The following is a 13563-nucleotide window of genomic DNA, read 5'->3' as shown; positions in this document are numbered from 1 at the left end:
AATATTAAAAAAAGAACAATCAAATATCTGTAATGTGAATCAATAACAATCAATATCCAGTAAACATAGACAAAAAGAACTACGAGTGATGTATTTGAATGTATGTGGTATACTGAAAAATATAGACCTGCTAACGAATTTCATGAATAACAAGAAACCAGACGTCATATGTTTGACAGAAACTCATGTAACTGAAGACATAAATGACTTTGAATTGAATATCGATAATTATAATTGCATCAGAACAAATTCTTCCAATTTAAGGACAGGTGGTGTATTAACTTATTTGAGAGATAATATTAAATTTAATATTATTTCTAATGACAATCAATCAATTCACGGTTCTTGGTTTCATGTCCTTCAAATAACAGGTTTAAAAAATGCTATCATTTGTAATCTTTATAGATCGCCTAATAGTTCCATCAGTGAATTTTTTAATAAATTTATTAATTATATAGACAACTTGTTAGAATTATCAAATGTTGATGATCTTTTAGTTATGGGTGACTTTAATATAGATGTTAGCAATGACTCATATTATAGTTGTAAATTGATAAATGAATTAAACTTATTAGGGTTACGACAACAAATTACTGAATTAACAAGAATAACAATACATTCAAGCACAATCATTGACTTAGTTTTCTCTAACTGTAATATTATGACTAAAGTACTAACTTCTCCTAGAATATCTGACCACAATATTATAATGTTTAATATTGGGAACAATCATTTTAATGATGTAAATCCAAGAGTATACTTTGCCAGAAACATGGAAAAGTTTAGTAAAGTTGACTTTCAATTAGATTTAAGGTCTAGACTAAAAAAAATAAATTGTGATAATAATTGTAGTATATATAATTATAGTTATATTGTAAATAAAATAATCTGTGATATAAACTCTAGTATAAATGAATTAGCTCCAATAAAAAAGAAATATAAAAAAATTGACTGGAAGAGTAAACCTTCGATAGATAAGAGTATAATTTATCAAATAAAACAGCGTGATACTGCTTACTATGCTGCCAAAAAATCACAACAAATAACTGATATTGAAAAATATAAAAAATTACGAAACAAAATTGTTAAAGAAATTAGAGACGCTAAAACAAAATATTATGAACAGCAAATAGATCAGAATAAAACTAATTCAAAGTTAATGTGGAGGTCGTTAAAGAATCTGATTGGAGGAAAAAATACGTACTCTAGCTTCGACGTTGTCAACTTTCATGACAGCATAGTATCGGATCAAATGCAAATTGCTAATAAATTAAATCAGTATTTTATTGATAGTGTGGAACAAATAATAAACGATATCAATTTTAAAGAAGTAAATTTAAATCACGATAGTAATTATAATGTGCGTATAAATTGGGATAAGTTTGAGAACATAACTTTATCTGAATTAGATAAAATTATAAACGGTTTTGATGAGAGTAAAGGTACAAAACTAGAAATTAATGCAAGAACTCTTAAATATGTTTGGGAAACTGAAAAAGATATTATTTCATTTATGATTAATAAGTCATTAGATTTAGGACTCGTCCCTGATAACTGGAAAACCTCCATAATAACTCCTATACAAAAAGTAAAAGACAGTATTAAAGTAGAAGAACTCAGACCCATAAACATTCTGCCGGTATATGAACAAATACTAGAAGAGGTAGTAAAAGTACAACTGCTTAATTATGTAAATAATAATGCCATTCTCTTTGATGAACAGTCTGGCTTCAGGGTTAATTACTCATGTGAAACAGCATTACAGCATAGTTTTATAGATTGGCGTAAGAATTTAGATGATAGTCTGTTAATTGGAGTAGTATTTATTGACTTCGCTAAGGCGTTTGAGACAATAAATAGAAAATTATTATTAGATAAATTAAAAAAACTAGGAATATCAGGAACAGTGCTAGAATGGTTTAATTCATACTTATCTAATAGAAAACAAAAAGTTAAATTTGAGAATGCTGTTTCAGATGAGTATGAAATTAACCATGGAGTCCCCCAAGGTTCTAAATTAGACCCCTTATTTTTTATATTATATATAAATGAAATAATTGAAATATTCAAGAACTTAGGTATTAAATGTCGTTTATTTGCCGACGACATGATGTTGTATGTTGCTCATAATAATATTAAATACATTCAAAATAAACTAAATACTGCGTTAAATATGTTAACTAATTGGTTAAATAAAAATCAACTAAAAATAAATATAAAGAAAAAAACAGTATATATAGTCATTCACGACAAGAGAAACAAGATCGACCTTAAAGCATGTAATGTAGTAATCAATGGAGCCAATATACAATATGTAGACAAAACCAAATATCTAGGTGTCATTATTGATCATCATTTAAATTTCAAAGACAATGCAACTTACGTTGCTAATAAAATAGCGAAAAAAGTCAACTTACTATCTAGACTACGAAATACAGTTAGTAATTTTGCGAAAACTATTATCTATAAATCGATAATAGCACCGCATTTTGAATACTGTAGTGCTATGATGCTTAATTATGATCAAAAAAAAATTAAAATACTACAAAAACTCCAAAATCGTGCTATGAGAGCAATTTTAAATGTAAATATATATACTAACATTAATCTGATGCTTGACACACTTGGTTGGTTGTCAGTAAAACAAAAGATATATTACAACTGTTGTCTGTTTGTATTCAAGATGCTCCATAATATTTTACCTAATTATTTGAATGAACAAATTGAATTAGTAAGCAACAATCATAATTATAATACGCGTAATAATAGTTTACTTTTGATTAAGCATACACGAACAATGACGGCAGAAAAATCTATAGTATATCGAGGATTTGTATGGTTTAATGAACTACCGAAAATAATAAAAGAACAAAAATTAATTAATGTATCTAAGAGATTATTGAAAAATCATGTCAAAACAATGTATTTATAAAAAAATATATCCTTAAACTTTTCGTACCAAAGAAACAGAGAATTATAATTGTAAAGAATGTAGCAAATGCTAAATAAACAAATCATTATTATCGAGAGTTTCCTCTCTTCTACTAAGTTCGATGGAAATCCATCGAACTTCAATACTAGTAAAGCTGGAAGCTTGTAGTATCTGTTCGAGTTATAAAGATGTTAATTGAATGAAAGATAATGAAAGAAATTAAATGAGAGCAAAGACAAACTTTGAAAAAAATAAAATGGGGTTGGTTGCCAAGCCAGGAATCGAACCTGGATCTCCCTGATAATATGTCAAGAGCTCTACCAGTTAAGCTACCGGGCCCCTACCACCATCATTTCTCTCAGTTCATTCTTATACTCTCAATGCTTACTTACTTTCCCTTTCTCCTACCCAAACTACCTACTACGATGGTAATGTAGTAATTATTATTGAGGCGTTAGTACAAATTTTCAGAGTTATTTTTTCATCGACCGATTGTGTGTTTAAATTAGAATAGAATACAGGTTCAATTCTTGGCTTAGCAACCAACCCCATTTATTTTTTCAAATTTTGTCTTTGCTCTTATTTAATTTCTTTCATTATCTGTCATTCAATTAACATCTTTATAACTCGAACAGATACTACAAGCTTCCGGCTTTACTAGTATTCAAGTTCGATGGATTTCCATTGAACTTAGTAGAAGAGAGGAAACTCTCGATATATAGAGTCATGTAGGGCAAATGTGCACAGCGGGTAAGAGTGCGCAATCCCATGTATTTGGGACTCAAATGAATGGGTTTGCGTACTCTTACCCACTGCGCACTCTTGCCCCACATGAACCTAGGGAAGATCGAGTGTCCATCTATTGGCTTGAATTAAAGATCCACTAGTCACGTATGACCAATAAGGCTGAAAATATTCTAATTATTATTATTGTTGTTGTTTTTACTATAATTGCCTGCTACGTGAAAATCATGTTGCTGCCACATCGGTTTGTTCATTCAAGAGAAATCGTTGTCGAAAAATTTGGAAAAAAGTGTTTTTTTTTTTTTTTTTTTTTTTTATAACTTCTAAATTTCTTGCTGAATCACTTAGCAAGTAAAAGATAATCTTTTTGATTGTGAAATTTTTCAAGCGTTTTGAGTTTGAATATAGCGGGAAGTTCCAGGAATGGCCTGTAAGGTCAACTTCTTTTCAGATTTTTTTTTCCGTGTTGTTATTTAACTGTTTACTAAAAAACTGTGAATATTTAAAAATTAAGGAACTTTTTGTTTAGCGCACAATCGAGATTTAATCAAGTAATTAACATTTTTTCTTTAATAATAAGGTTTTCAATTTCATTATGAAAACATAAAAATCAATAATATTAAAAAATAAGGAAATTATTGATTCCGTCTTGTTTCTTGAAAATCGAGTTTTTATCAGAACTTGACGTTTTGAGGATCTAAAAAGCTACCCCTACTATTTTCAAAGAAGTATTTTACCAATACTAGATTGTTGAACTTGATGAGCTCGAAAATGTATTAATCATATTAATAAATTCAAAAAGCTCAAAACTTCTGAATATGCAAATTTTCGAGCGTTTTGAACTTAACAGGCGAGACCATCTTTTTTTCGCTTTGCTCTCACGGAGTTCAACGGAACTATCTCTGTCGCACTCCCAACAGCAGAGCAATTGCAGTTTCGATTGGTTTCATGAAACGAATGAAATTTTTGAAAAAAACGCTTTGTGGTGAAATAGTTTATTAAATTATCTATTATCTCTAAAAAGGTTTTTTAAAAATTTCCATTCGTTTCGCTAAGCCGATTGAAACTGCAATCACTGGTCTCGGCTGTTAAAGATAATAGCAAGTTCCAGGAATGGTCTGTACAGTTAATCGTTTTCCAGGTTCTTTTTTATCTATTCACCTTTCAATTAAAAGACATAGAATTTTTTAGCCAGCTTCATAGGGTCATAAATAAACTTATCATGATCGATAAAACGCTCCTTAACGTAAATCGAAAAATTTCATCCTTTTCGTGCATAAATATTTTTATAATCATGACCCATCATAATGCTATATTGGTCAATCAATTCATGATGACAATTTTTTTTTGTTGCAGAACAAAGTTATTAAACAAGATGTATTAACATTGGTGTCAAGTGAAAATTTTGTCGAGTCAGGCCTGTTCAATTTAGGCCAGGAGACTGGGTCATTTTCAGATTCCGGAATTTCTGATAGTGGAAGTGAACAAGAGTTAAATGAGCGTGAACGTCGTTTGGCAGCTCTTCGTCGATTGACACGTAGCTTGGAAAGTCAACTTGCACCCGGAAATGAAGCTCTTACAGAATTATTACGCAGGGTTGGAAACGCTGAAGCTGAACTGCGGAATTTACAAAAACAGTGCCGCGAACTTATTGTCAGAACTGCAGCAAGTGTCAAAGCTCAAGTGACAACACGTTCTCAAGCTAAATATTTATCTAGGTAAGTACAATGTTAAAATTATTTCAATTACTATTAGATAAATTGAACTTGAGACTATTAATTTTCTTCAGTCAACTACATCTAATTTCGTAACAAATTAAATCTGGTTTTATTTGTGAGTTATTGGCACAATAATCTTATGATGCTATAATAAGAAATTAGATATAGTTGGTGATATAAACAATAATTAGATTACTACTATTCGAGAACTTTCATAATCTGAAAATCAATTTTAACCCTTGAAAGGCAAACTGAGCAAAAAGTATCCACCTCTAAAATTTAACTTCATTGGAATTTCACAGACTTTGTTCATGTTAAATGTTATTTTTAAATTATACCAAAATAATATCTATCTTAGATAGAATTATTGAAAATTTAATTTAAAAACAAAAAAAATGTATTTGCCTCTAATGGATACTTGAAAAATATGTTTCTTTCATAAAATGGCTCATTTCAAAGTCCCTTAATTAAATTTATTTTTATCCTTCAGTTATCCTTCCAAGCGAAGAGTCCGCATGTTTTTTTGGTCTTTTAGTTATCCGCATTTAGTGTAATATTTTAAAAATATTTATGAGGGTTTTTAAGATTATCGTTTTTAATCCCTTCAATGACATTTTAGTCTTCTGAGAAAATATTTGGGAAAATTTTGGCTGAGCAGGGTTATAAATTACCTTCTTCTCTACCTCATACCATATGTTTGTATCGTCGTATAGGTCCTCCTACTATTGCCAATTTAAACCAATCAATTCTCTCGCGGTTTTGAGAATGCCGTAAAAATACCGTAATTTTTCGGCATTTATGCTCATGCCATATATTTACTGTTATAATTCGGTAATAATGCGATTAAACTATAGTTGTTTTGGTCAGTTTTTATACTGTAATTATCCAGTATATATACTGCACTTATGCTGTACAGCTACCAAAAATATACTATACGATTACCGCATTAATGCCCAAATTTTATCCAAAAAATTCCAAATAATTACCATAATAATACAGTAATTTTTAAGTAATAAAACCATATTTTTTTGCTAACAATACCGTAATTATTCCATAATTTTGCCAAATATTTTCTGATATAATGGGCAATTATTAAAGATTTGGTTTTATTTTTAGTTCACTTCTATGTTAGAAATGAATAAAATGAAAAATTTCCAATTTTATTCTCCATCGCTTCTTTGCAAAAACAAATACTGTTTTTGAATAAATACTATGTAGAACATTATTTTTTAATTAAGTATTTAGCGGCAATGAATACAAAGGAATACATATGTTAAGTTGTAACAATACTGTTCTCCTAATTTCAACAAAATTTAACCGGTGGCGGAGTTACCGGCTGGGTAGAGTATTTTACGCTCGCCCTTCTTAAATATATAACAATTAACCAGGGGACCCTCAGGCTGGGTCAGAATTCCCGATGAGCGCCAGGTAATTTTTCCTATAAAAATTACCAAAAATAACCAAACCACCCAGGGGCCGCGCCGAACGATCAATCAACGATTCAAATCACTGTGCGTAAGAAAATGAAGCAACGGTATAATTAAAACGAAAAATAAGATAGAATGTAAGATTAGAAATAATGACTCTGCCCTTGTTCACTAAATAACCTTGTTAAAATAATATTAGGGATCAGAGGAAAGGGATCCAAGAAATATTAGGTAGTCAGCACAAAGAAAATAGTTAAAGAAAATAAAGTAAATAGGAATAAATTCTTAAATAAAAATTTATTTAAATTACGGCCTAAGAGGTTTAAATCACTGAGATCCTCCGTAGGCTAAATTAATCTTATTTTCAAATAACAAAACAAATCCTTTCTGGAATTTTTAAACTCGCTTACAATTTTAATAGTAATAATAATAATATTCAATATTCAATAAATCTGAATATTTTTCACGCTTAGTACATAATAATCGCAATAACAATTGATATTTAATACAATTAATCACGCCAAAATATAATAATTGTAATAATAATTGATATTTAATACAATTAATCACGCCAAAAATAATAATTGTAATAATAATTGATATTTAATACAATTAATCACGCCAAAAATAATAATTGTAATAATAATAGATATTCAGTATTAGTTAGAATAAATTTCGCTTGAAAAGTAATAATTATAATAATAATCGATAATCCATATTATCTAAATAATTACGCTCAAAAATAATAATAATGATAATAACAATCGACATTCAATATTATCGAAAGTGAATCGCATTTAAATATAATAATTATGATAATAGTCGATTTTCAGTATTATCGAAAATATATCACACTTGAGAAATGATAATAATGATAATACAAATTCTCATTTTGATCAAGCGCATGTTAAATTAAAGTGAGTCACAGGACGCGATCAGATGTCAACCGCTGCGAGATTTTCCCCGGGAGGCAATTTTAACTTTAATTGATAAACTAAACTCACATTTGATTACTAATAATTTACTTGCAAAATCGAACAATCCAACATAAAGAAATTACCAAGTGTCAGCCACGTGGTAAAAATGGCGGCCTCACTCGGAAAACCGGCGCCGGTTCACGCCCGGGAGGTTCTCAGCAATTTCCCCGGTGGAATAATATTCAAGGACTTACCAAAAATGTCAGCAAAGTCGGCCAAAACCGATAAAATTCCTTATTAAATAAATCAAACTGTAACTGTGGACTTTTATATAAAAATTTAGTTAGCTTGAACACACTGATGCTCGTAATTACAAATCACACCTGTGACTGACTATACTTTCCGCCGGCAGCATGCTGCCAGGAGAGGCCACCGACCCGCCCTCACGAGGGACTTTTTGTCACCTCGAGCTACCGCCGGTGCCATTCAAAAAGTCCAAATTCCACCCAAATGCTGAGTAATCTCCTCCCCGGGACATGAATCGAGCCAGCATCCGCATGCATGCTCGCAATAATCTTTTTAATGCTAATAGTTATTATTTGACCAAGTATTTAATAAATTCAGGCCAAACGTGAGTTTAAAAATAATGAATTTGAGCTGAGTGTCAGGCTCGTCTGCTCTGGACTGGGGGCCTCGGGCATTCTCAGGCCCGTCGGCTACTCACTCGAGCCCCGGCCATTTTAATAACTTAAAATAATTAAATAAATTAAATTGTTTAAATTAAGCCTCAAAAACTAACTCCCACTAATCTTAAGTCGTCAGCGATCATCCTAATCACCTTCTGGGCTGAAAATAAAATATTAATAGACAATTTAAACTTAAAACTAAACCTTAACTTATTAAATTTTTACAAGTCGCTCGAGAGGTGCCGCCATCTGGCGAAACCTCCAACACCAGTGTGCTCAGGCACGGCGGGAAATGCCACAGTGAGCAAACACTGTGACAAAGTAAATATATTCTAATTTTAATTTCAATCTTTAATTTCTCACTTAGAAAATTGCAAATTTTCTAAAATCGAAAAGTTATATTGTTTCACATATATAATTATACTATTTAATTTTAAAAATGCTTATCGTAAGATGGACGGTGTGGCTTAATGTATATAGAATAAGAAAAGGAAATTTGGTATATTAGGCCGAGTAGCTCAAATGGTAGAGTAGCCGACATGTCTTCGGGAGGTTCTGGGTTCGAATTCCAGTCCGAGCATTATTTAGTTTTACACCATTTTTTAAATATGGTTTTAATACAGTCATTTTACCACGTTATTACAATAAGTATGCCGCATTTTCAGCGTAAATATTTTGCATTTTGTGTGTAAATTATTCGCATTTTTACGGTAAATGTTCCGAAATGTTTCGATGAAAAAACTGACCAAAACAACCGAAAAAATGCTGAAAAAATACCGCATTAATACTGTATAATTGCTACATTTTTTCGGCATTAACAAAACCGCTAGGGAAGAGCCAAAATTTCCCTTATTCCTGTATTTTGTATTAAGTCGGAAGAAAAGGACTTTGAAACTGCTATCGTTAGAACAAGTGAAAAGCTAGTGTGGTAAAGATATATCCATAATTATGGATAAAAAGCATATTGAAATAAATAATAGTAACTACAGAACACGTTAAAAAAATTTTCTTATCGATTAAATAAGATTTCTCAGAAAAAACTCGTTTTTCTGATGAATTAAATGAATAAGAGCGTGGTATTCACGGGAGCTATGGGCTTGATAACACCACAACATTGTCAAAAATCACTTTCACGATTTAATTTTTTTTTGTTTTATTCCTGAGGAAGTTTTTCAAAACCCTTGTGAAAATTGCGTGTCAAAATAATTCCGTTTCGATACAGTTAATTTTTTTCGATTGTCAGTTCGGTGACTTTTTCTGCGATTTCGGCAGCCATATATATTATTTTTCATAAACAGAATTGAAATAACTATAAACAAGCAGAAACTATATATACATGATGGTATAGTTACTAACTGTTTTATCATCTGTTAAAATTTTTCTTTAGTTCGACCTACAGAGGGGATAATACTACTCGCGAGAAAATTCAAATTAAAAACGAATAATTTATGTTATGATTTGAATAATTTATGTATGACATGAGCGCTTAAGGCATGCTCATTTGGATTTTCCAAACTTTTTATTTATTTCTACGATAATTATTTGATCTGTACAAATAAAATTGATAAATTCTCATGAGATCTAACCCTTATACTTTTCATTGATAGTAAAGTAAACGTTTTGATTTCGCCATATTAAGCAGTTACGTAATTCATATTTTTCGATTGAAAAAATAAAAGTGTCGTTTCAGTAGTACGTCCCTGTGTCAATTGCCAATAATGAAAAACTTAACTCACAAAAGAGTGTGCTTTTTTTAAATTTAATTATGCTAAGGCGCAGGCTAGATAACAGTGACACCTTACGATCTTATAGTTGGAAAATGATGGCAAAAAAATAAACTTTAATGATGCAATTTCTTTAAATATTTTTTGGTTTTTATGAGAATCTTCCAGTTCATTCTCGTGAAAATACTTCTAATAACTTACTACTGTACATGAAGTTACTGCGATACCTATAATTGTTTCTCGCTGAAGAAATGAATTATAGCTTTTCATAAACCTGTTTAGTCGCCTCTAGCTATTTCTTCAACCCTCAGTTTATATTTATCCCTTCATTTTATGAATTCTCACTCAGTGTAATAAGTTTACGGAATTTCTTATGGCTTTTTTCTAATCAACATACTTCTAATTGTTGAATTTAATTATACACATTTCCTTGAATGTATATAATCGAAATTTAATCTCTTAATTTATTATAGGTATTTAAACTCTTCAGGTTCAAAATAAAAATTTTTTATATCATCTTTGTTCTATCCTGAATAATTTTTGCTGTTAGTTTCAAAAATTTAAGAAAATTATCACGACTTGAAAATATAACGTCTTTTGCTGAGCAATTTAAGAGGAAATTAATAACGGCAATAGAAGGGAGAAAAAGAGTACATCTTTATCATTTTGTTTTCTATTATTGAGAAAATAATTCGATTAACAAAGTCCAGGCGTCTTGCTTTGATTAGTAAATCAAATATTTTTAAGAATTTTGTCAAAAGTGATGGAGCGATCTCGTAGAGAATTAAGAATACCGAAATATATTGTATTATTTCCGATCTTATGTAGATAGAAGTCTTATGGATGATCAAGTCGGCTTTTTATTTAAATCGATCGATAAAGTAGAAGTATATAATTTGTTTCAACTTAATATTCAAGTCAGTGATACGAAATTATTTTTTTTTTTGAAATCTGTTGATGAGTGAAGATAATTGACAAAATTATTTAAAAACCAAATTTTTTTGTCATCTAATCTTGCTAGTTTACTAGTTTTATCTATTGGTTTAAGACAAAACAATTTGCTACTCGATAGATTATTTAATTATCTATTTTCGAGCAAAGCGTTTATTTTCGAAATTTTTATTTCTTCTTTAAGATATGTGTCTACTCTAGAGAGCGAAAACAAGCTTATTTTCAAAAACGTTTTTCTCATCTTCTTCACGAGATTGCTTCTTTATGAGTTTTCAGAGGGCACTAAAGTCGAGCCCTCAAAAAAAGGTGTTCCATGATGAGGAACAATTAGAAACGACATTGTAAAGAGGAAGGTTTGTCACGTGGTAATTTACCACCTTTTGCCAAAAATCGATTAAATAAAAAAAATGGCGGCTATATGAAAAAAAAATGTTCGAAAATTGACCTATTTTTGCACTTTTTGCGTCCAGTAAAATATTTTTCGAAAAATGTGGTAGATTACTACATAAAAAACCTTAATAAAGAATCGTAGAAAGTTTCATCAAATTGGTCGAGTGGCTGCGGAGATTGTTTGTCCGCCAGTTAGTGATTTCGAAAAAAACCCGTTAAAATTTTATTTTCTGCTCTATGATGCCATATCCCTGTCTATTTTCAAGATTTGCGTATTTTGTTTAACTATGTTTTACAAATTCATTTTCGTTCTGTCATAAACCTTAGGTTAACAGTTTTGATTTCTTTTTTTATGGTAACATTTAATCACCACCTTGTGGGACGGGGAATAGATTTAGTTCTTGAAATCACACAGACTACTCGTATTATGTCGTAAAAAAGTTGTAAAAAGTCGGATGATCTCTTTTCTTAGTTCAACATCTTTATTCTATACTTAGCAAGTTATCACTTTTATATCTAATTTTTCTTACCATTTTTGTTTTTATATTTTCAGCAAACGAAAAAAGCGGTTCATAGATTCAGAAGCATCACGTAAGTTTATCGTTGCAGCTGATCCTGATGAAGAACCAAGTACGTCCCAAAACTGGGTTTGGAGAGTTCTAAAGGCTGCATTGCCTTTACAGTTAGCCTTGATAGCTCTATTTTGCGCTGCATGTTTTTTAGAACCTCATTGTTGTGAGGCATCTAATAATGTTAATTTTATATTTACTCCACAACTGCGGTATATTCGTGGACCGCCACCAATCTAAAATGTATTTGTGGATTGAAAATAATATTTTTGCTCCATGGTTCATGATAACTGTTACTTTTATAAACAGATTATGAAAAAAGATTTTCCTACCGTCATAATTATTACTACAAGTATGAATTATATAAAAAAAATTTTTCTTATAATAGGTGTCTATTTGTTTTAAATTTTATTTTCTATAAAATATAATGAATGATTAAGAAAGCAAGAAAATATATCCGCAAATAAGATTTGCAAAGTTTTTTAAAGTAGTTGTTCAGCAAGAATTTATTCGAATGAATAATTGAGAAATTAAAATACTTCAATCACTTCAGCGACTAATGAACAAATTTCAGTTATAACCATTGTAAAAGTAAATTTTTCGTATACAAATAAATAATGTCAATAAATTATCATTATTTTGTAGACGGCAGTAAGATTTGACGATTAACTTTTTATGGAAAAAATTCTATATCGAATTATTAAGATTGTGATACTTTTCATTTTTAGTCTAAACAATTTTTATTTTATCCAAAGTAATTTTGGTGTTCCTTAATAAAATTTTTTATCAAGAATATTTATTTTACAGCAAAGAATTTTTGTATTCTGTATAGGAGTGTCGAGAATTTATAACGTTATTACTTTTGTTTTTTTTTTTTTTCATTTTTATTCAATTGTAAACTTAAAAAAAAAAATTATAATTATCAACGTAAAAGGGGATAATGTCGGTAAAGACAATAACTGGGGACACTAGATTACGTATATTTCAAGTAGCTGATGAAAATAGAGTCCAAAATGGCATTTAATCAAAAAAGTGTAAAGAATATAATTAAAGTCTTTCATTAAAAAATACATAGAACAACTACTTTAACTCAAGACTGAATAATAAATAGATTTTTTTTTATTTTGGAAATTTTTTCAATTTTTTATTAATAAAATTTCGTTACATAAAATGAATATTAGCTGTATATTGATAAAAAATGAATGAATGACAGATTATTATATTTATATTTTACGTTGATACAATTTTATTAAATTGAAATTATTTGTATTAAAAATTTTCTACCTTTATGGATGAATTTGTTAGATTAATGACATTTTTTTGAAGCCTAACAAAAAATCACAAGTTTGAAATAAATAATATTTTGTTAAGAGTGATAATTTTTGATAAACACTTACCATATAGATTTTTTTTATGCTTATTTGTAAATAAATTTATATATTTTTATGTTTGTTATCTAGATATAGAGTTATATCATGTTGCATGACAAAGAATAAAGTTATGTA

At 29.5% G+C, this 13563-nt stretch overlaps 1 protein-coding gene across 4 annotated transcripts in view; it reads left to right on the top strand.

Annotated features, from left to right (window-relative positions):
- Positions 1 to 13066, top strand: part of LOC123264286 — a 90617-nt gene extending 77551 nt beyond the window's left edge. For 3 of the 4 annotated variants that reach the window (XM_044727509.1, XM_044727506.1, XM_044727508.1), the window contains 2 exons: positions 5033 to 5394; positions 12043 to 13066. In XM_044727509.1, coding sequence (XP_044583444.1) covers positions 5033 to 5394; positions 12043 to 12298 — 618 coding nt within the window. In that variant the 3' untranslated portion in view covers positions 12299 to 13066. Of the gene's footprint in view, positions 1 to 5029; positions 5395 to 12042 lie in introns of all 4 variants that reach the window. The other variant, XM_044727510.1, reaches the window with a different exon arrangement.
- Positions 13067 to 13563: the final 497 nt, after the last annotated feature.

Source organism: Cotesia glomerata, linkage group LG4, assembly GCF_020080835.1.
Source record: "Cotesia glomerata isolate CgM1 linkage group LG4, MPM_Cglom_v2.3, whole genome shotgun sequence".
Classification (NCBI taxonomy): Eukaryota; Metazoa; Arthropoda; class Insecta; order Hymenoptera; family Braconidae; genus Cotesia; species Cotesia glomerata.
The sequence above is the reverse complement of the archived record's forward strand: the minus strand, read 5'-3'. Positions and strand labels throughout refer to the sequence as shown.